This window comes from Pyrus communis, chromosome 8 (assembly GCF_041283825.1).
Source record: "Pyrus communis isolate YQ-2024b chromosome 8, ASM4128382v1, whole genome shotgun sequence".
Taxonomy (NCBI): domain Eukaryota; kingdom Viridiplantae; phylum Streptophyta; class Magnoliopsida; order Rosales; family Rosaceae; genus Pyrus; species Pyrus communis.
Genome location: NC_142572.1, coordinates 16,665,053 through 16,686,591, shown reverse-complemented (window position 1 = coordinate 16,686,591; position 21,539 = coordinate 16,665,053). Strand labels below are relative to the sequence as shown.

Below are 21,539 nucleotides of genomic sequence, written 5' to 3'. Positions count from 1 at the left end.
TTTACCAAACACTCTGCTGCTTTATTTCACTGCTTATTCTCACAGCACAGCAAAAGTAGTTTTTTTTCGAAGCACAGCAATACCAAACCAGCCCTATAATTTGCTTCCAGTAATAAGTGTTCCATATTCTGCATGTCTGTTTATTTTCGGCATTAATTTTGTAACTTTGGAACAGGTACTAGACTCAACAGATCACATAAACTCGTGCAAACCACTCAGCCGCAGCGATCCCTCATATACAGAGATATTACAGTTTTTGCGGAAGCTGAAAGCAAGCCAGAAATGAACAGGCAGTTGCGTAAAGGGATTCTGCCTCAGGAATTATGTTCACGAATGTTCCAAATCCAAGCGTGCCAGGAGTCACCGGTGGATTTTCATCCAAAGGGATCAGGTAACCCCGAGTCATTCCTGGGCGGAGGTGGAGGCGGAAGCGGAGGCAAAAGCATAATTTTGACACATCAGAGTTCGTCCATAGTTTTGACAGATCAGATTTCTGTACTCTCCACCACCCAGAGTTGCATAACCATTATTCTTTGTACTCTGTTAGCATTGTTGTATCATTAAGATTTTTGAATTTTGTAGAAAAAAAGCATCTGTTGTATTGTGTATCATATGCATAATAGGTGTAACATTTCAGAGTCTGTCCATATGTATTTGTGAAAGATTATGTAGCACTCCGCCGCATACGATTGACGTCTTCCTGACCCTCGCAAAGCGGGGAGCAGAAAATTTTGTTGACTTGAAGGCGGCCTGTAATTATTTGAAAATAAATGTTGTGGATGTAAAATTATAAAAGTAGCAAATATTCGAGACAGTGTGACACAGTTTGCAACTTAACACCGTTAACGATGTCGTCGATGTTAATGGAGAAAGCCGTCTCGGCATCAATGGCCCATTTCGTCTTTCCACGCCCTCACTCGTCGAATAAGCCCTCGACAATTTTAACGACAAAGGCCCGTCGTCGAGCTCTGCCGCTCCGTTGCTCCGACTCGAACACCGCCGCTTCCACGTCTCTGTCTGCGCCGATTGTTTAGACTGCGAACACCGGAACGGTGCCGCCGGTGGTGCGGAGGACGATGAGGTACCGGAAGCAGTACCCGGGAGAGAGCAAAGGCATCACCGAGGAGATAATAAATTGAGCACCAACGGTAACAATTCTTCTTCTGATGACGATGACGGTGATGGTCGGAATGACGATAATGCCCGTGCCGTGGACAATAGCTCGGAATCGGATGCCGACGGCGACGGGGGTGAAACGGAGACTTGGCGGCGGAGCTTGGAAGGGTTTATCAAGTTCTTGGTGGACAGCAGGCTCGTATTTGACACCGTCGAGCGCATTGTCGATGAATCAAACGGCGTCGCTTGTGAGTTTGTGGCTGATTTCATTTCATCAATTCACCGTCTTTTTAAAAAAAAAAAAATCAATTGGGAATTTTAATTACAAATTATTGGATATTTGTTTTTTCAATTTAGATGCATATTTTAGGAGTGTCTTTCGGGAGATCTCGAATGGTTTAAGCAGCAGGGCAATGTGATTCCGGAACCCAGCAATCCAGGAGTTTCTTATGCCAAGTATTTGGAGGGGCTTGCAGAATATTCTGCTCCATTGTTCCTCTGCCACTTCTACAAAATCTACTTTTCGCATATAGCTGGTGGGCAGGTCATTGCAAGACGGGTACTTTTCGAGTTTTCAGGATTCTTTAATCTTGCCTAAATGATTCAAAGTCTTGAAATTTATGTTAATGTTCTGAATTCTGAGGCGGTGTTGCTGAAGTTGCGTAAATTCTAGAGTGCATCAACGAATGACATACATTGCTGAATTTGCGGGGGGATATGTAACGGAATTTAGTGTGCGACTCTAAGACTAAGCCACTTAAAATACAATGCATTGATGTAGAGTAGAGGGTCTCCAAGTTATTGACTACTTGCAGCCCGTTTTGTTGAGGCATGAAAGTTTTGATCTTTGTGCGGAAAGATGAGGTTTTTTCTAGTGCTTTTTTACAGGACGGGATCAACTGACTAGTAACTACTTTTGCATTCTGCAAACTTGGATTGGTGAATTTCAGGTATCTGAGAAGTTGCTGGAAGGAAGGGAGTTTGGGGTTTTTGTATTTATTTCTTAGTACTTAGAAGTTGGAAATTTTTGTTTTGCGACTGCAGCATTGGACTCGAGATGACAAAAACAAATGCTTTAAAGAAACAACAAAATCATTTCGGTATTTGGGGCAGATAGTTCGTTTGATCATCCTAGAGCCCAAGTAATCTGAATCAAACTGCTCGGGAGATCACTTATCGGTAAGACTGTCTAAATTTATTTTCTCCCTTCTTTTTTTGAATTTCTCAGATATTAATAGCTCTGCTTTCAAACATTGGTTGCTAAATTCATCCTTGCATTTTCTGGTGCATTTGTGTCACAGCAGCGGTCGGTAACAACGGTTTTCTGTTCTGTTATCAGGTAGCATTGGTCTAGGGTGGACTCATTTTTGTGTAGAAGGTGATTTTTCGAAAGGCTTAGGGCTGGTTTGGTATTGCTGTGCTTTGAAAAAAAACTGCTTCTGCTGTGCTGTGAGAATAAGCAGCTGTGAAATAAAGCAGCAGAGTGTTTGGTAAACTTTTTTGTAAAAGTGCTTTTGAAAAAAAAAAGCAGTATTATAGTGTTTGGTAAACTTTTATGTAAAACAGATGTGAAAAAAAACCAGTTTTTCAAAGCTGGGTTTTGCAGCTTCTTGTTTTTGGCTTTTTTTCACTCAAAACTATGAAAAAAAGCTGAAGCTGAATGTTTACCAAACACAAAAACAGCTCCCAGCTTTTTTTGATACCAGCTTTTTTCAGAATCATCTCAGTACCAAACCAGGCTTTAACACCAGTGCATCACTGATCTAGAGAGAAGACGAGGATGCCTTGTATACTTTTCTTCCGTAACGCTTAGGATGATGTATAAGGGGATTGAGAAAGCACCCAACTGCAACTAGATAGTTTTAAGGGAATAATATGTCAACAAATGCAAGAATATTGATACTGAATTATTACTGAGTTAACTCAGAGATGGCAATTTTAAACTTCTTTTGATTTGTATGGGTCGATGACTGGGATGACACTTCATGGATTTAAACATAGTATCGATACATACATAAATAATTCGTGTTGTATTACGGGTGGAATAATAACGCGACATAAGAATTTGATGATTACACCAGAAAAAAAAAAATCACTCCACCAAATTATTCCAGTTGTATTACTGTATTTGTATTATCGTTTTATTTTATTTTATTTAATTGTTTAGATAAATGCTCTAGTACGTGGTCTAATATCTCAGTTGATATGGTGTTAGGCTTTAACATATGCGTCCGGTTTGAAATTTCCTCTTTCTCCCAAATTATTTTAATTGTTTTGAACTCTCCATTCACCTTAATAATAGTAATATAGTAAATTAAAAAAACAAAAAGATAAAACCTTTATGGGATGACTCAGTGATTAAGGACGAATTTCAAGTCTGTATTTCACACAACACTTGTTGGATTTGATTTTTTGACACTCTTGGATCACACTATTGTCTAGTGGGTAAAGAGATGTTGAAATGTCTCTATGAATCTTCTCTACTCCCGAAAAGATTAATTATTATGGCGAAGTTACTAACTTGTCTACTTTAATAAATAAATAAAGATATAAAATGCTCTACTATGACAGTGAGTTTAGGAACACGCGCTGCTTAAGACCAATTCAGATTCCCAGTCGGATCAAGTGGGAAAGTCAAACAAGATGCAGAACATAAATTAGACTAATTAGTAGGGATGAAATTTTTTACCAAATTACCTCACCAACCACCCTACCAACCATACCATACCAAATTATTACCAAATATTTATACCAATTGGTAATGGTACGGTATTTGTACCATATTATACTATTTCGGTACAGTATTGGTATCCAAAACCAATATCGGTGGTATACCATACCTATCAATATTATTAATATTATATTATGTATTTATTCATATAATTATTTGAGGGCAAAATTAATAAAATTAATAATAATTATTGTAGAAGTGTAAAAAATGTAAATATATATATATATATATATAATCACTTATAGTGACAAGCTTTACAACTTTCATGAAGATGTCAGCTTCAAAATTCAATGCTATAATCCATAAACCTTAAATTTATATTTAACCATCAATTGTCATTTACATTTTATTCTTCTTACTGAATTTCATTTTAAAAATTTTCCTTTTTGAAAACATGATCATCTGACGAATGTAAGAAGATGAACAATTCAGATCTTTGATATCGCGTTTCGATATTTACGGTTAACTGAAATATGAGTTGATGTCATCTAGTTTGTAGAAACTTTATAAACATTAAGCAATAGTTTTACTAATTGTAAAACTCTGAACATAATATCAACGATTCCAACCATTTATCTTCCTACATCCTCTAATAAATCATGTTTTCAAAAAAGAAAATAAAAAAAAAAACAAAATTTGATGAGAAAAATGAGGGGTAAATGCAAACAACAATCAACGGTTAAATTTTGATCTATAATTTATATGATTATAATGGCGAATTTCAAAGTTAAGCTCTTCACGAAAGTTGTAAAGCTTGTCATTACAAGCGTTTATATATTTTTTACACTTCTACATTAATTAAAAAAATATTAGATTTTAGACAAACTAAGTGGTGTAAAACAAAGTGGCAATTACTATTAGCATACCACACCATACCAACCAAACTATTTGGTATATCGATATTCGGTATACCGAAAGTTTGGTACGGTAATGGTAATAGATTTTGTCGTATCAAATATTTGGTATGGTAATTGGTATAAAGGTTTTGGTACGGTAATGTACCAAAACCACCCCCACTAATTAGTATGATAATCCAACAAAAGATAAGGGGAGATTTACTTTATAATCGGGTGTGCTATTTGCACAGTTTTTAATTTTTCAGACAATTTTTATTAATTTTTATCCTGTAATCTTATTTAATTCATCTGATTCGACAATTAAAAATTAAAAAAATATATAAAAAGTAAAAAGAAGTTATGAATAGCACAACCTTTTTACAATATCTAACGTTTTTAATTGATAATATATTATTGATATATGATAAGTAACAGTGAAATTGAAAGCCTTCGTAAAGGAAGCGATGCAACGTGGGAGGTCAGCTTATCAAGGAATATAAAACCCCCTGCTTCTTTGACCTCCTGTCCCCTCTCAACAAAAAAACATACATTAACATATAACATTAGCATTAATTGTAATAATTAAGTAGCAAATGGGTTCAAAAATTCATGAGCCACACATGCCACGATCAACAATGCAACTGGTCGACAAAATTTGCGTCCTTAAAGATCGCGAACCGACAATCGAAAAACTCTTGGTAATTTAGAGACATATTTAAATACTGACCGATAAATGCTTTTTATACTGGATCACTGACCATAAGGCGTAGTAAACTTTTGGCCTAAACATTAACAATTTATGGTCAAGTTCCAGTGGCTGACGGTTTGGTTATGGCAGCTCACTTCTAAGACTTGAGTTCTGTGCTTCTGGAACTTCCAGCAATGGCTTCAAGTCTCAACCAAATATATAGCAAAAAATATTTTTAAGAAATTATAATGGTATTATTATCAAAGTAATATTTTTCTTTTGAAAATTTTACTCCTAAATAGTTGAAAAAATTCTATAAATTATTTTGTTATAGTAATCGAACCTAGTTTTGATTTCGATCCTTGAAGTCAATAAACGTTTGGGTAGTAGAATCATTTCAATTCCTAACTTTTATGTATTTACTGACACATAAACATGAGCATTTTTAATTTATGACTTCTCTTTGCGTTTGCAAACTCATCAAAATTAATGAGTTATATAAATTTCATATTATACTTTGTATTTGTAATTCAATACGTGAAAATTTAAGAATTAAATTGATTAGAAAAATAGTTTATATCATTTTTTTTATTCTCTCCATATTGGCCTAGGCAACATTTCTAAATGGGGTATGCTATCCACACACCCCTTGATAATTTAAGTTCTTTGAGCCGAAAATTAAAAAGGTGTGTGAGAAGTAAAATGGGGTGTGTGGATATCGCACCCCTTCTAAATTCAGCCTGTCCAAAACCCTAGGCAACATTTCTAAATTCAACATGTCCAAAACCATAGGCAGCATTTAAGTTCAGAGAAATTATATAATGAAATTACAAAGTCTAGATCCAAGTAATAAATACAGTGTGGCCGCGAGTCTAGAGATAAAAGATAGGGATCCATCTAAATTTTGATTGACATGCCCCGATCCCAATATCCTTCTAAAAGCAGGATGGGCAAGTGCTGGTCGACACCCGAGGGTGACGAAGCCATTTTAAACATGCTTACAAAGAAAATATGTAATTAGAAAGAAAAATGCCAATGCAGGAGTGTGTTCAGAGCATACAGCTAATCAAGTATAATGTGAAAGAATTATTATAAAAAGATACGAACAAAGGAATGGGTCCTATACAAAGAAGACTCAAAGATACCTATGCATAAGTGCCCTGACACCGGGATCATGTGCCTTTATTCTAACTCCTGAAGGGGGTGTAAAACATAGGATGAGTGAACCAAAGTTTATAATAATAATACTAATAATAAGAAAACCATTTTCTTTCTGAACATACTAACCCCCTATTTTGAAAACACATATGTATAGTACTACATAATAGGTTTTCTGAAAACTCTAGCATGCCATGAAAAACGTTCGTAAGACAAGTACGTAGAATCCAGAGCACCTGTGCTCAGTAAAGGTAATATAGTCGCCTAAAAGCAAATCCGTAAATCACATCAATTATGTACTCAACTAGGGGTATCATAGTGGCCTGAAGGCGTAACTATCACCCGAAGGTAAAGCTGTATGACACTGGGATACGCAAGTGAAGAAATATAGGGTCCATCACCCGAAGGTGAAGCTATACGACTTTGAGTTACGCTAGAGAAGAAACATATACATACATATATATATATATATGTATATGTATATGTAATGGGTCCATCACTCGAATGTGAAGCTGTACGACTCTGGGTTATGCCAGAGAAGAAACAAATATATATATATATATATATGTATATGTAGTGGGTCCATCACCTGAAGGTGAAGCAATACGACTCTGGGTTACGCTAGAGAAGAAATATAGGGTCCATCACCTGAAAGTGCAGCTCTACGACTCTGGGTTACACCAGAGAAGAAATATAGGGTATATCACCTGAAGGTGAAGCTGTACGATTTTGGGTTACACCAGAGAAGAAACGTTTACATATAACATAACATGCCGACACTTCTGCACAACTTCTAATACATTTACAAGTTCCAAGTGTTAGATCATCTACTTCTGCACAACTTCAACACTGTTTTCAAAACCTCAACTCAATGTCTATCACAACTAGTGATGTAAGTGCAGGTTCTGATAGTCCTGATATTCATGAAACAGTTCAAAACACAGAAGAAGTTGACAGTTCTGGAGTGTTGCACAAGAGCAATGATATCACATCATCAACATCTTCACAGCATCTCTCCCTATCATACTATCACTCTGGTACAATATCTATATTACCTGTCCATTTAGAATCTTAACTTGAGGTATGTCTTCCAAATTTGTCTCCCTTTGATGCAATTTAGCAACCTGTCACTTCAACTCATTCGATGCTTACTAGACTAAAGAGTGGAGCAATTAAAGGAATAAATTATGCTGCATTGGTTGCAGCTTGTCCTCAGTTACAATTTTTGCAAATTACAGATGAAGAACCATTCATTGGTGGGTATTCATTTGTTTTTGAAATTTCTGATGTACTTGAACCTTCAATATTTCAAAAATCAGCAACTATACCACAATGGAAAACAACAATGCAAGAAGAGTATGACTCTCTTAAAGCTTAAGGGACATAGGTTTTAGCTCCACCACCTTAAGATAGAGCAATTGTAGGGAGTAAATAGGTGTACAAGGTTAAGAAGAATCTAGATGGCAGTGTGTCAAGGTATAAAGCAAGGTTGGTAGCTCAAGGTTTTTCTCAAGAACATGACATTGATTATCTGGATACTTTTAGTCCAGTTGTAAGGCACACCACTGTGAGAATCATCCTAGCTTTAGCTGCTACCAATAGCTAGAGTCTCAGGCAATTGGATATTAAAAATGCATTTCTGCATGGAGATTTGCAAGAGGGGGTATACATGAAGCAGTCTCAAGGCTTTGTTGATCCATTTTATCCCTCTCATGTTTGTAAGTTGATTAAGTCCTTATATGGATTGAAACATGCACCAAGAGCATGGAATTCGAAATTCACTACCTATTTGACAGTCTTGGGTTTCAAAGCTTCAGCCTTAGATACTAGTTTCTTTGTTAAACAAGATGGATCAGATATTATCATCCTATTATTATATGTGGATGATTTTATTTTGACTGGTTTGAATGCTACAAAAGTTCAAAAAGTGGTGCAAGAATTATCATAAGTCTTTGAGTTGAAGGATATGGGAAAACTTACTTATTTTCTGGGATTACAGGTCCAATATCAAAGTAATGGAAACATATTTGTAAACCAGTCCAAGTATGTCAGGGATTTAATCCACAAGGCAGGAATAGACTCTTGTAAACCTGCAAATACCCCGTGTAAGCCACATCATCAAATACTGCAAACAAAATGAGAGTTATTCACAAATCCGTCAATGTATAAAAGTTTAGTTGGTTCATTACAATATATAACCTTCACTAGGCCAGATATTGCATTTGCAGTAAATATTGTATGTCAGTTCATGTTTACACCAACTGATATGCATTTTGGAGCTGTTAAAGGGATCCTAAGGTACCTTCAAGGGACAATCAACATTGGAATCAGTTTTAATGAAGATATGGTTACTCTAGTCAATGCATTCTTAGATTTAGATTAGGCTGCGGATTTGAATACTCGAAGATCAATCACAAGATATGTGGTTCACTTGGGCAATAATCCAATTTCGTGGCAATTAAAGAAACAAAGCTCAGTTTCTCAAAGTTCAACTGAAGCCGAATACAAAGCTTTGGCACACACTGTAGCTAATATAGCCTGGATAAGGAATATATTGAAGGATTTAAAGATATTTGTTCATAGTCCACTTGTTATTTACTGCGATAATATGTCTGTTATTGCATTAATTGAAAATTCAGTGTTTCATTCAAGGATTAAACACCTTGATACATACCATAATTTTGTAAGAGCGATAGTGCAGCAAGGAGATTTACATATCCAATACATACCAACTGAAGAGCAAACTGTGAATGTATTAACTAAGGGTTTACATAGTCTTGCTTTTATCAAGCATGGTTACAATCTCAAGCTGTAGAATCCGAACTGAGATTGAAGGGGGATGAAGACTGTGATAATGTTGTCACATCATCATGTATGGCAATTAAGAAATGTAATACATCAGCGCCACATCATCTGTCAAATTAGTTAGGAAGTTAGGTGGTTATGGTGCTAGCTTACATGCTGAGCTACTACTACTAGCTATATATACGGCTTGTATTGTGACTGATGGAATCATCTAAGAAATCTTAGAAGCTTGATTCTCTCAATTATCTCTCATACATTTGTCGATGCAAATTTTCGCCGTTTTCAGTCTTAACGAAAATAAACCTGCAAAACAATCAACACATTTGATCAAAGACCTAAGCCTCACAAACCCACGATGTGGGGGGGGGGGGGGTTAGGTCAACGGATTTCCAATGCCCAAGTTAGTTTATCTGATGGAGTAAAATGTTTTAGGCTTTTTTAAGCTTGCAAAAGCTCTGAAAATTTGGTAGAATATAGGGTATTTATAGGGATAAGACCGACCGTATAGTGTTTAATGGAGATATATTGTGAGCTGTGGGTAGTTGTGTTCAGCTGTTGAGTCCTTCAGGGATGTGAGCTGCGCGTGGGAGCATCTGAGAAGCCTGCCCATTTATTGAGGGCAATCTTGTCTTTCTTGAATAAAAGTCCATGTGTCGCCTCCAGAATTTTTGGGATTATTTTAGGCTCCACAAATGCCCCCACACCTACTATGCTGCACGCAGGAAAATGATAGTAGGTTTAGGAATTCCAAGCTGCTTAGGCTTGTAGAGTTGTTTCCCAATTTGAATTTGATCTTCTTTCTTAATTTGGAGATAGAATTATTTTAGGAAACGAAAAATAATTACCCTCAATACTTATTTAATTTTGCCTTAAGCAGGGGACTAAATAAATTTGGAGAGCAATCCTTATTCCAACAAGGAAGAGAAGCCAAAGGAAATTTTTATTCCCCCTCCCCTAGCGTTCTTCTTTTCTTGCCTTTGCAAAGAGTCGTCTCATGTTGTTGTTCTTCTTCTCCGTGCCGCACCAAGGTAAGAAAAATTCGAATTTTCTTTTTCTTCAATTTTTTGGGAGTCTCGAGACTTGAAAAATTGGCTTGGTGGGTGCCAAAGAGGTGTGAATTGCGTGGCAAGGATGCCACGGGGCTGGAGGTGGTGCGGCAAGAGGGTTGGTTGGCATGGGGAGACCGGCTTGGCCCAGGTCTTCATGGTTGCTGGGTTGGAGCCTACGCAGGCGGGAAGAGAAGAAGAGGGACCAGCGTGGACTGGCCCTCTTGTGCGTATGACCTAGGTCGTGAGGCCTGAGTTTGCTTCTTGGGGCGTCTGGCGCGTGAAGGAGAAGAGAGGAAAGAGGCGCGAACTTCCCTTCCTGCTGGGTCGAGCAGCTTGGACCGCGTGTAAGGCGAACTGGAGCATGAGCTGGGCCCTTTGCGGCCTATCCATGTGGATGAGCTGGGACTCTGGGCTTTACGGTCCTTTTTTTTTTTTTTTTTTTTTACGAGCTGCCTTCTAAGTATTTTTCCTTGTACTTTTTGTAGAGACTTTGAGTTGTCTTCCTCCGATTGCAAAAGTGACGAATATCCTCCACCTGTATATCGTAAAGATGGTTTTTCTGGCAAGGTGGGTTACTTTAAGGCTGCACATGTCAAGATCAATTCTGACGAACTGTTTCAGGATTTTCTTGAGGCGTACAAGCATGCAATTCCATCAAAGGTTTGCGTCAAGCGGTCGAAAAATGATAACAGCCATGAACTATGCAGTGAAGGTGTCTCTGCTAGGAAGAGAGCTATCAAATTCCATCTGTACTACTTTGTGTTGGGATTTACTTTTCCCATGTCGCGTCTTTTCCAAGAGGTGATTTGCTCCATGAAATGCTCGCCTGCTCAGTGCTCCCCAAATGTAGTTCTTACGATGGTGGGATTTTCGAACTTGAGCAGGTTTTTGTATCTTAGTTTAACCATAAATGAGTTTTGGTACTTCTTTGAGATCAACCACAAGGAAGGTGTGAGGCAGCTGAGGTCTCGTCCTAGGTTGTTCGATACTTCTAGCAAAGGTGATCATGAGTGGATGAGAGACACCTTGGAGGTGAGTGGAGAGTGGGAGTTTGACTTTTCTCTTGAGCTGCATGTCCCAACTACCTTTATCAGTGGTAAGTGAATTGCTTCATTCTTGTCCTGCTTAAATTTTTGTTGAGCTGCTTCATGACTTCAATTTATTGATCATCTTTCTTACTTTGTGTAGATTCAGAGTTTGGCTCAACTCTAAGGACTTCGGTAGATATGAAGAAAGTACACATTGCCTTGGACATTCCTGTTGAGTACCATGAGTGGCGTTGGCTGCTCAGCCCTATTCGTTGGGAGAAAGGTGTCCTACCTCCGAAGGAAAAAATAAAGCGGATAAATGAGGAGGCGTTGACTCGCCCAATCGCTGCTGTAGAGCCTACTGCCAATAAGGGTGGAAAGAAAATATCTTCCTCACTTGCTTGTGAGCCTTTGGCCAAGAAGAAGCCAAGGATTTCTTCTGCTGCTCATGGGAGCTCATCTGCTGTCAAGAAGTTTGTCATTGATTTAACTTCCCCCAATGGGGTGAAGAAGACCGTTAAGCCTGAGCTTGTGAAACCTGCTACTCCAAAGGTGGCCATATCCATTGCTGAGAGACTTGCCCAGCGAAAGAGTTCAGTACCACCTTCGGTATCTGGGTTTGTATCGAAGCGTCCGCCAGGAGCTAAGTTTGGTTCTGCTTTTGAGAGGCTCGCCGCTATGAAAAGCGGGAAGGTGGATTTCGCTGCTAAGGTGGTGCTTGGGCCTGCTCCTCCTTCTGCCGTGACTAACTCGTCTGCTGAGAAGGGGAAATTTTGCACAGGTAGTTATGAGAGATCCATTGAGTTTGAGGTTAGTGAGTTTCCCGAGGTTTGTGCACTGCTGAATGCTGACCTGCTCGAAGACGTCGATGCATGTGCCAAGTTTGTTGACAGTGTTGGGAAAGTTGTCATTCGTCGAGACTCATTTGCGAAGCGTCCTGCCTATTCAAGAAGATCATCCCTGATTGCTACAATGCATAAGACTTTGATCCTGGCAACTAAGTCTATGCTCGTTAATCAGGATGCTGTCAAGTGTGCTAAAGAGGCCGAAGTGGCGTTGGTGGCTCAGCTTCGCTCAGCTGTTGAAAAGATCAAGAAGCTTGAATCTGAACTCGCCGTTTTGAAAGGGTCTAATGTCTCTACTCCCACTTCTTTGTAGCTGGTGATCGCTCATCAGGAGGTTGCCCATTTGAATGGTAGGCTTAATGCGACTCAGGCGATGTTGGAAGCTGTAGAGAAGGAAGTCAGTAGTGTTTCTCCAGTGGTCGAGGACCTTAAACGTGTCAATTCAGAGCTACCATCTGCATGTTTTGCTAAGGACGAAAAGCTTATCTTCATGCATGCTGAAGTGTCTCGTCTCAAGGAGGTTGTCAGTAAACTTGAGTCCAAGGAAGTCGATCTACAAGGTGCGTTGTTTGCTAGCGAGAACCTAAAAAAGGGACTGGATGAGCTGTAGGGTGCTTAGACTAGGCTTGTTAAGGTTAACTGTGTAAACCTCAACAAGCCTAGTTTAAGCATCATCAAGCCTGGTCATGAAGTAGCGCTTGTTTTTTGTCAGGCCGATTTCTACAAGCTTAGCTGTGTAAACCATCATTAGGGTATGCCGTCTGATTATAAGTTTTTTGAGAAGGACTTCGAGACTTTTTCCATTTCTCCAGTTGATTTGCTTGATTTCTCATTTGAGGTTGCCTTTGGTGGAACAGCTAAGGGTCAGGCAATCCCGGCAGGGGTGGCTGAGGATGAGCTGATGGAAACTTTGGTTGCTAAGAGCAGTACGGCTGCTAAAGGCGTGGTAGTCGAGGAACATGTGGTTGCGCAGACTGCCCATGAATAGTCTTTTTGCTTAAACTTAAAAGTTTTCTTATTTTCCTTTTTGTTTTGCTTTGCTTGAACTTTGTTGGCCTTTGAGCCGGTTTATCAATTTGCTAGAAATTTAATAAACAACTTTCCTTGTTTTTGCTTCATCCTTCTATTTCGTCATGTCTTTCATGAAACTTTACTGTATGACGGGCGACTGGGTGAGCTGCTTCAACAAAGCAGTTGATCCCACGTCATCACTTAGGTTTTAGTTTCGGCTTCGGGGCTTCTTGAGCCTTGCTTGCAAAACTTTAATGTGAGATGGGCGGTTGAGCTGGCTACTTCGATGGAGCAGTTGACCCGTGTGGTCACTTTAAGCTTCATTTTTGGCTTTGATGCTCATAGAGTTTTACCTGTAAGAGGAAAAGTGCAAATTTTTTTAACTCATAGAGTTGTCAGCTGGACTCATACTTCTGCATGGAGCAGGTGAGTTTGCGTAGCTACTATAGTTGTGAATCTCGGCTTTGGATGGCTTCGTGAGCTTTAGCCTTCTTGGGATGTATTGTGAAATTTTTAACCTCTAGGGCCAGCGGTCGAATATGTGCTTCACGTAGAAAGTAGAGGAGTTTTTATGGCCACTATGGTTGTATTTTAGCTTTTAACTGGTTTATGAAGCCTTGGCCCTCCCGGGGTGTGTTGCGAAGTGTTTAACTTATAGAATCGTCGACTAGACTCATGCTTCTCATAGGAAGCAGAGAAGGTTCGCGTAGCTACTATAGTCGTACCTCAACTTTTTCCAGCAAAACTTAAATTGTAGACTATTAGCCAGAAATGCTGCTTTTAAGTAAGTAGGCGAGTTCGCGTAGTCATAGTAGGTGTAAGTCTCGGCTTATGGATTGCCTTGGATTGCCAGCCGTGGGGTCATTTGCTGGGCGTCTTACTTACAAAAGCAAACGACTCGCGTAACCACTTTAGGCGTTGTCCCTGGCATCTCGGAGGCGTTTTAGGCATAAGGTGTAGGCAAAATCGTGCCTCAAAAACCATATTTTTCCGAGTCGCAACTTGAGTCTGCAGGTCGCTTAACTAGTATTACAACACTTTAAAACCAAGCCACTTCATGAAGATTTACACGTTGAGGACGGACTATCTTGTCACGCAAATTCTTTTATAGGCAGGGGTCCTACACTTAACGTCTCTTCCCGTTAAAGACCCAAGATCCGGCAGAATTGAATCCTTCAATTGGCAAAGTCTATTTTAAGGGAAGGGTTATTGTGGCTAATTCTGGGAGTCTCCAGCTCAAGTAATCAATGTATTCAGGGGAAACTGAGCAGTCGTACCACTTATCCACGTCTGGGTATTCCGGATTAGTTTACCTTCTCGTATTTGAGAGCATACGCCGTGTCTAAATGGGTAGATAACGTCTTCTACTTGTCACGGGAATAAAATACCCATGTGGGTGTTGGGGAATTGGTTTACCCTTTCACGTTGGAATGTTTACACCATGTTTACGGGGCAGCGGACGTCTTCTACTTGTCACAGGAGTAAAATACCTATGTGGGTGTCGAGGAATTAGTTAACCCTATCGAGCTGGAGAGTTTATGTTATGTCTGTAGGGCTGCGGGTGTTTTTTGCTTGTCACAGGGTTGGTCAGTTTGTTTATGCATTTGGCCCAGGCTTATGAATAATTCATTCAATCTTCATGGAAAATAAAGCCTTTTATTAACTTTGCTCGTAAGCAGTAATGGCATAACAACTGATAATTCTCAACATGCAAGGTCTTGTTCGTCAAGCTGCTTAAGTCTTCGAACTTTTTTGTCTTAAACGGGGTCCAAGAAATGGTGGGATGTCGTACGTAGTACTTCCTCAGGTTGCAGGCATTCCATTGTTTGTCCATTTCTTTGACGCTCATAGTGATGAGGGTGTAGCTGCCATTTTTTGCCTACTCGGCTGATTTTGTACAGACTTTCCCAGATGAAAGCTTTTTTTTTTAGCCTTCTCGTTGGGCGGTGATGAAGGCTTTTTTGAGGACTAAGTCTCATGGTTGGAACTGCCAGATTTTTGCCCTCTTGTTATAGCTGGAGAAGAACTGCTGCTGATAGGCCGCAATGCGGGTGATAACTTTCTGACGCTCTTCCTCTGCCAAGTCTAAGTTGGTGGCCATCTCCTTTTGTTCTGATTGAAGTTTGGCAGTACAGTGTTGATGCTTAGCACCACGATGTTGAGATAAATGATCGCCTCAAAACCATGCCCCAGGGAGAGTCTTCTTAAGAGAGTCTTCTTAAGGCAGTCAAAGATGTCCTTGTTGGACGTCTCAGCCTGCTCGTTGCCCTGCGGATACCGGGGCATGGACATGTGCTGCTTGATGCCATATTTTTTTAAGAATTTTTCCAAGTCTTTGCCCATGAACTGTGAACCGTTGTGCTAATCTGCGCCACCTGGATCGCTAGTTCGTCATCTATGCTTGGTTTTTCTAAGTACTCGACTGGGATGGAGCGCCTGAACTAATGGTTTAGCATGGAGTCTAGGCTTGCTAGTGTGTCTATGTGGGCATTTTCTGCTCGTGAAACCTGAGTGAGTGTGTACCCCTGGAATGTCGCTGGCTGTTCTCGTACCTTCTTAAGTATCGGGCCATCCTTGGATGCTTTGTTGCGCTCCCTTTAGGTTTGGTTGGTGATTAGCTGGGAATCTGAATAGATTGCGAGCTTTTTCACCGCTAGGTCTTTTGCCAATTAGAGACCTGCCAGTAGGGCTTCATACTCTGTTTCGTTGTTTGACGCCTTAAAGCTTAGAATGATTGCCTGCTTGAGCATTGAGCCGTTCGGAGTAGTAAAAACTAGGCTTGCCCCTGATCCTATAGTGTGCTCGGCTACCTCTTAGGCATTTTCGGGCTGTGTTGCTGCATCCTTCAGGCTTAGGGTGAATTATGCTATAAAGTCCGCCAACATCTGGGCTGTTATCACCGTGCGAGGTTGGTATACTAAGCTGTATTGGCCCAATTCCAACGCCCACTTCATCATTTGTTAGGAAGCGTCTGGACTATGCAAAACAAGTCGCAGTGGGTACTAGGTCATGACAATGACCGGATGCTCTTGGAAGTAAGGTCTGAGTTTTCGAGTTACAATAACTATCACCAAAATTAGCTTTTCAATATTTGGGTATTTGGTTTCCGCATCAAGGGGAGCTTTGGATGTATAAAATACAGGTAGTTGGGCCTCCAGCTTTTCTTGTATGAGGGCAGAGCTTACTGCTACTTTTGATACCGCCAGATAAATGTACAGGTTCTCTGCTACTTCCGGCTTGGATAGTAGTGAATGTGACGTCAGGTACTGCTTCAGGTCCTGAAATGTTTTCTCGCACTCATCGTCTCACTTGTCATTCTGTGTATTTTTTATTGCCTTGAAGAGGGACTTATATCGGTCAGTGGATTGCAAAAAGAAACGATTGAGTGCGACTGCTCGTCTGGTCAGAATTTGGATCTTCTTCAGAGTCGTGAGTGATTTCATATCCAGGATCGCTCTGATCTGTCTTGGATGAGCCTGGATTCCTCGTTGGGTTACAAGGTACCCTAAGAATTGGCCTGAGAAGATGCCAAAAGTACATTTAGCTGGGTTAAGCTTTATGTTGTATTCTCGGAATATAGTAAAAGTCTCTGCTAAGTTGCGAATGTGGTATGACCGCTGTTTGCCTTTCACCATGATGTCGTTGAAGTAGACTTCCATGGTGACTCCGATCTGTTTCTTGAACATCGTGTTTACGAGTCGTTGGTAGGTTGCTCATGCGTTCTTGAGGCCAAAGAGCATGACCTTGTAGCAGTATGTGCCTCGCTCGATCACGAATGTGGTCCTTTCTTTGTTAGGCTTGTGCATGGCAATCTAATTGTAGACTGAGTACGCGTCTAAGAAGTTGATCAACTAGTTCCTGGATGTTGAGTCAACGAGCAGGCTAATTCGGGGAACCAGGTAGTTGTCTTTAGGGCATGCTTTATTGAGGTCGGTGTAATCCACGCATACTCTCCATTTGCCCTTTTCTTTTTTCGTCACTAGCACGATGTTGGCCAACCATGCTAAGTGCATCATTTTCTCAATGAATCCGGCCTCTAGCAGCTTGTTGATCTCCGCCTCAATAATTGCTACTCGCTCGGGTGTGAAATGTGGCATTTTCTGGATCACAGGTTTGGTAGCGGATCAACGTGCACCTTGTGACAAGCTAACACTGGATCAATATTGGGCATGTCAAAGGGTGACCATGCGAAGACGTCGTAATTTTCCCTAAAGAAAGCTGTGAGTTCTTCCTTCTCCGTCGGGCTCAGACGTAAGCGATCCTAATCGTCTTTTTCAGCTGGTGGGGGTAAAAAATGATGTCTTCGACATCTTCTTCGAGTTTCCATCCTAATTCATCTTTCAAGGCATTGTCGACCTTGACGCCATCTTCTTGACCTGCCTGCTGTAATTGCTATGTGGCCGAGATAGAGTTATCTTTCTGCACTTCAGCTATTACTGCTAAAGCGAAAAACTTATTCTTTGATTCTTTCAAAACTTGTACAGTACATCTCCTGGACATGGCCTGGTTGCCCTTAATCTTTCCGACTGCTCATCCTGGGATTCGAAATCAGATTTTCTGATACTCAATCGAGGTCACAGCTTTAATCTTCACTAGCCAGGGTCGACTCAATATCCCATTATGAGGAGATGGGTTGCTGACGATCATGAAGGTTTACAATGAGACAATCGGTTGGCTGGTTACATCAAGTGTGATAATGCTAATAACAGTTGAGGTGAGTTCGTTTAATCTGGTCAAGACCTCTGTTTTTCGTTGGATTGTGCTTTCCAAGCCCATTTTTTGGATGACTGATAGTTGTAGGATGTTGATTAAGCTGCCGTTGTCCACCATAATTCTGTTAACGATGGCATGGGACAGTTATACAAAAATTACCAAGGCATCATCGTGAGGAAAGTTTACTCCCTCAACATCCTGCTCAATGAAACCGACAATTGGTCCAGGTACAACATCTATAGCTTGAACCTGATAGATCGATCTCGCTTGTTGAATCTTCATCTTCTTGGAGTTATTGGTGGCCCCCAAATGCTCGAATTCATCAAAGATTCCGTTGATTCAAATTGTCTTGGTTAGGGGTTCGGCATTGGCATCTGCTTCTCTCTTTGGCTGGGCAGCTGGTCTGTTGACATACTGGTTATACTTGCCTTCTTTCACGAGTTGCTTAAGGTACGTTTTCCACATGGTGAAATTATTGGTTATGTGCCCGGGACCTCTATGGAATGCGCAGTACTTTGTTTGGTTATTCTTAGAGGTGTCCCCCTTCATAGGTGGTGGCGTGTTAAACCACGAATTATCCTTAAGGTCGCAAAGGATCTGGTTGATTGGGACTGAGAACTTGGTGTATGTCTTAGGCGCTATGACTCCCTTTGCTGGGGATCGGTCCCTATGTGTGTCCCTTGGAGACTGGTCCTTGTATGTGTTTCATGGTCTGTTTTTGTTGCTGAGCAGTTTATCGCTCGCCTTCGTTTGAGTCGTTTCCGAGTTTTTGCACGGCTGCTCGAGCGGCTTTTGGGAGAGTTTTTCTTAGTCCCAGAAGGAATGCTTTTTTACCAAAGCATAAGAGTTTGCCAGGGACAAGTTCTCGCCTATAATCAATTCTCTGAAAATTGGCTTATCTACTGGAAGCCTTTTTCGGAATGCTGAGTATGCGATGCGGTCATTGCATCCGACAATCTTCGCATTCTCCACCTTGAATCTTTTGACGTATGTACCGAGTGATTCATTCGGGCCATTCTTCATGTTGAAAAGGTGGTCAGACTTCTTTTTCATTAAACGGTAGGACAAATATTCCTTAGTGAAAACCAAGGAAAGTTCGTTAAAGTTCTGGATTGAACGTGGCGACAGGGTGTGGAACTGGTCTTGCATCTCGCCTTGGAGTGTCGTGGCAAAGATTTTGCATATGAACGCGTTGTTGTTGGCTTAGAGGGTCATGGCACTTCGGTTGTGCATCAAGTGTCTATTCGGATCTTCATTTCCTTTGAACAAGGTGAAATGTGGCAGGTTGAACTTCCACGGTGGCTCTGTTTGCTCGATCTTGTCTACAAAAGGTGACCTGCTCAGGTTGGCCATTTGTTTTTGAAGAGCATCGTCGGTAATATCAATGCGCTGGAATCCGTATAGCTGCTCTGCTAGGAGCATTTGTACTTCCTCCTAGATTTACGCCTGGTGGGGCAGCGAAACCTCCAGCTGCCCTCAGTGTTGACTTGCTAGTCTATGCTGCTCTTCAGCATGTCTTGCTCGTTTGTGCCGTGGTTACGGTGCACGTGGTTCGTCATGTGCTACTCGTTATCAATCTTAGTGGGGGATGATAATGGAACTTGAGCTGGACTGCTCTCGTGCTCTTCTCTAGTCGTCATGCAGCTGCCTACTCTGTTGCCTCGTTGGAAGATCTCCTTGTGGGCATAGCCTTATGTGAATGCTTTGCCTGGAATGTCCTGAGTACTCGTCAGAGTGTGGACCTAACCTCGAATGTATACTGACTCATCAGCCTAGTCGGAATGAACGTTTCTCTGTGTATTTAGGTAGGAAAAGACATTTCCCCAAGGGCTTAAATGAGAATGCACATTACTCAAACACACGGTTCGTGGCAGGCTGAGTGACTTTTTGCCGGGACGTTGCTGGAATGAGTCACGTTCTTCTGCCCTTATCTTGCTTCGAGACATCTCATCTAAGGTGCGCTGCATCTCGGTGCGCTCAAAGAGATGGTTTACTAAGGTGGTTTGCTGCGCAAGGGCTTTCATCAAATTGGCAACCTTCTGGGGCAGATGGTGCTCGTCATTTGGATTGGAAGAGTTTGGATAATGGGCGTCTCCATGTGTGGTGAAAATATAATAGATTGCAGGTACAAAACTTCAGCCCAAAGCAGACATTCCTACAGAAAAATGGGGTGTAAGTAACCATGAATCGATCGCGGGATCTGTGGTTGGAATCTAGATTGCTGGAGGTGGCCTCGGAATGGATTGGGCCACAGGCCAAGTTGTCGGAGCAGTTCACGGAACACGTTGGTCTGCCACATCTTGGCCTGCTGGCCGGGTGGCTTGGGCTTGGGCTCGCTAAGCTGCTACGTTCTGGGCTCGGGTTTGGACCTGCTGTCACAGTGGGTTGGGCCTCCTGCCCTAGGCCTGCTGTAGCAGCTGCCAAGTTTTAGGCCTCCTGCCTGTGGGCTTGGAAATGGAACTGGGCCTCCTGCTTAGGGTTTGGAGGGATGCGGCGCTACAAGGGCAACGGCAGTGGAATTTATGCTGTGGCCTGTGGCCTTACCGTGGCTACTGGGTCATGGTGGTGATAGTTGTGGTGCAGCTCCACGATGGTGGAGCTCCTTCTGCCGTTGTACTGAGCCTTGAGGACCTGCATCGTGGGGTTATGTCCTCGTCTTCACTCTCTGGTCCAAATCCTCACACGTACGGGGTTTCGTTCGTCGTAGTTTCTGAATTTCCTACCATTGTATCCTTTCTTCAGGGATTGATCAAGAAACTTTTCTAGGAAATATTAATTGATATAATGTATGAGAGATTCAACCTAATAGAAAATTCAAGAAACAAATGCTAAAGGCCTCTTCAAGTATTTTGAATCAACTCTCAATGAAAGCACCAAGTTGTCAATGCAAATTTCCACCGTCTTCAGTCTTGGCGAAAATACACCTGCAAAACAATCAACACCTTTGATCAAGTACCTAAGTCTCACGCGCCCACGAGGTGGGGGCGGGGGTTAGGTCAACGGATCTCCGATGCCTAAGTTAGTTTCTCTGAGAGAATGTTTAAGGCTCTGATGACTAACTTAGTTTCTCTGAGAAAGTGTTTAAGGCCTTTTTAGGGTTGCAAAAGTTCTAAAATTTGGTAGAATATGGGGTATTTATAGGGATAGGGCCAGCCATATAGTGTTTAATGGAGATATATTCTCTAAATATTCCCAAGATATTTAATAGGAAATAATATCTTCAGATAATGGAGTAATTATCCCTAATTTATTTAACTTAGGATTACTTACTTAATTGGAGTCAATCTTCAATTGGGAATGTATTAAAGATATGATTTGGGTAATTAATCTTTATCTTTTCCTTGCCAAGGGCAGGTGAGCTGTGGGCAGTTATGTTCAACTCCTGAGTTCTCCAAGGATGTGAGCTACGCGTGGGAGCATCTAAGAAACCTACCCATTTATTGAGGGCAATCTTATTTTTCTTGAATAAAAGTTCATGTGTTGCCTCTAGAATTTTTGGGACTATTTTAGGCTTCACGTGTCAAATTAGTTAGGAAGTTAGGTGGTTAAGGTGCTAGCT

General features: G+C 41.0%; 1 protein-coding gene across 2 annotated transcripts in view; it reads left to right on the top strand.

Moving 5' to 3' along the window:
• LOC137716879 (uncharacterized) overlaps positions 1 to 21,539 on the top strand; it is a 47,410-nt gene that overhangs the window by 6,001 nt on the left and 19,870 nt on the right. Inside the window, exons 10-11 of one of the 2 annotated variants that reach the window (XM_068456236.2) lie at positions 176 to 1,364; positions 1,474 to 2,295. In XM_068456236.2, the coding sequence (XP_068312337.2) occupies positions 176 to 286 (111 nt within the window). In that variant the 3' untranslated portion in view covers positions 287 to 1,364; positions 1,474 to 2,295. Of the gene's footprint in view, positions 1 to 175; positions 1,365 to 1,473; positions 2,296 to 21,539 lie in introns of those variants that run through there. The other variant, XM_088698609.1, reaches the window with a different exon arrangement.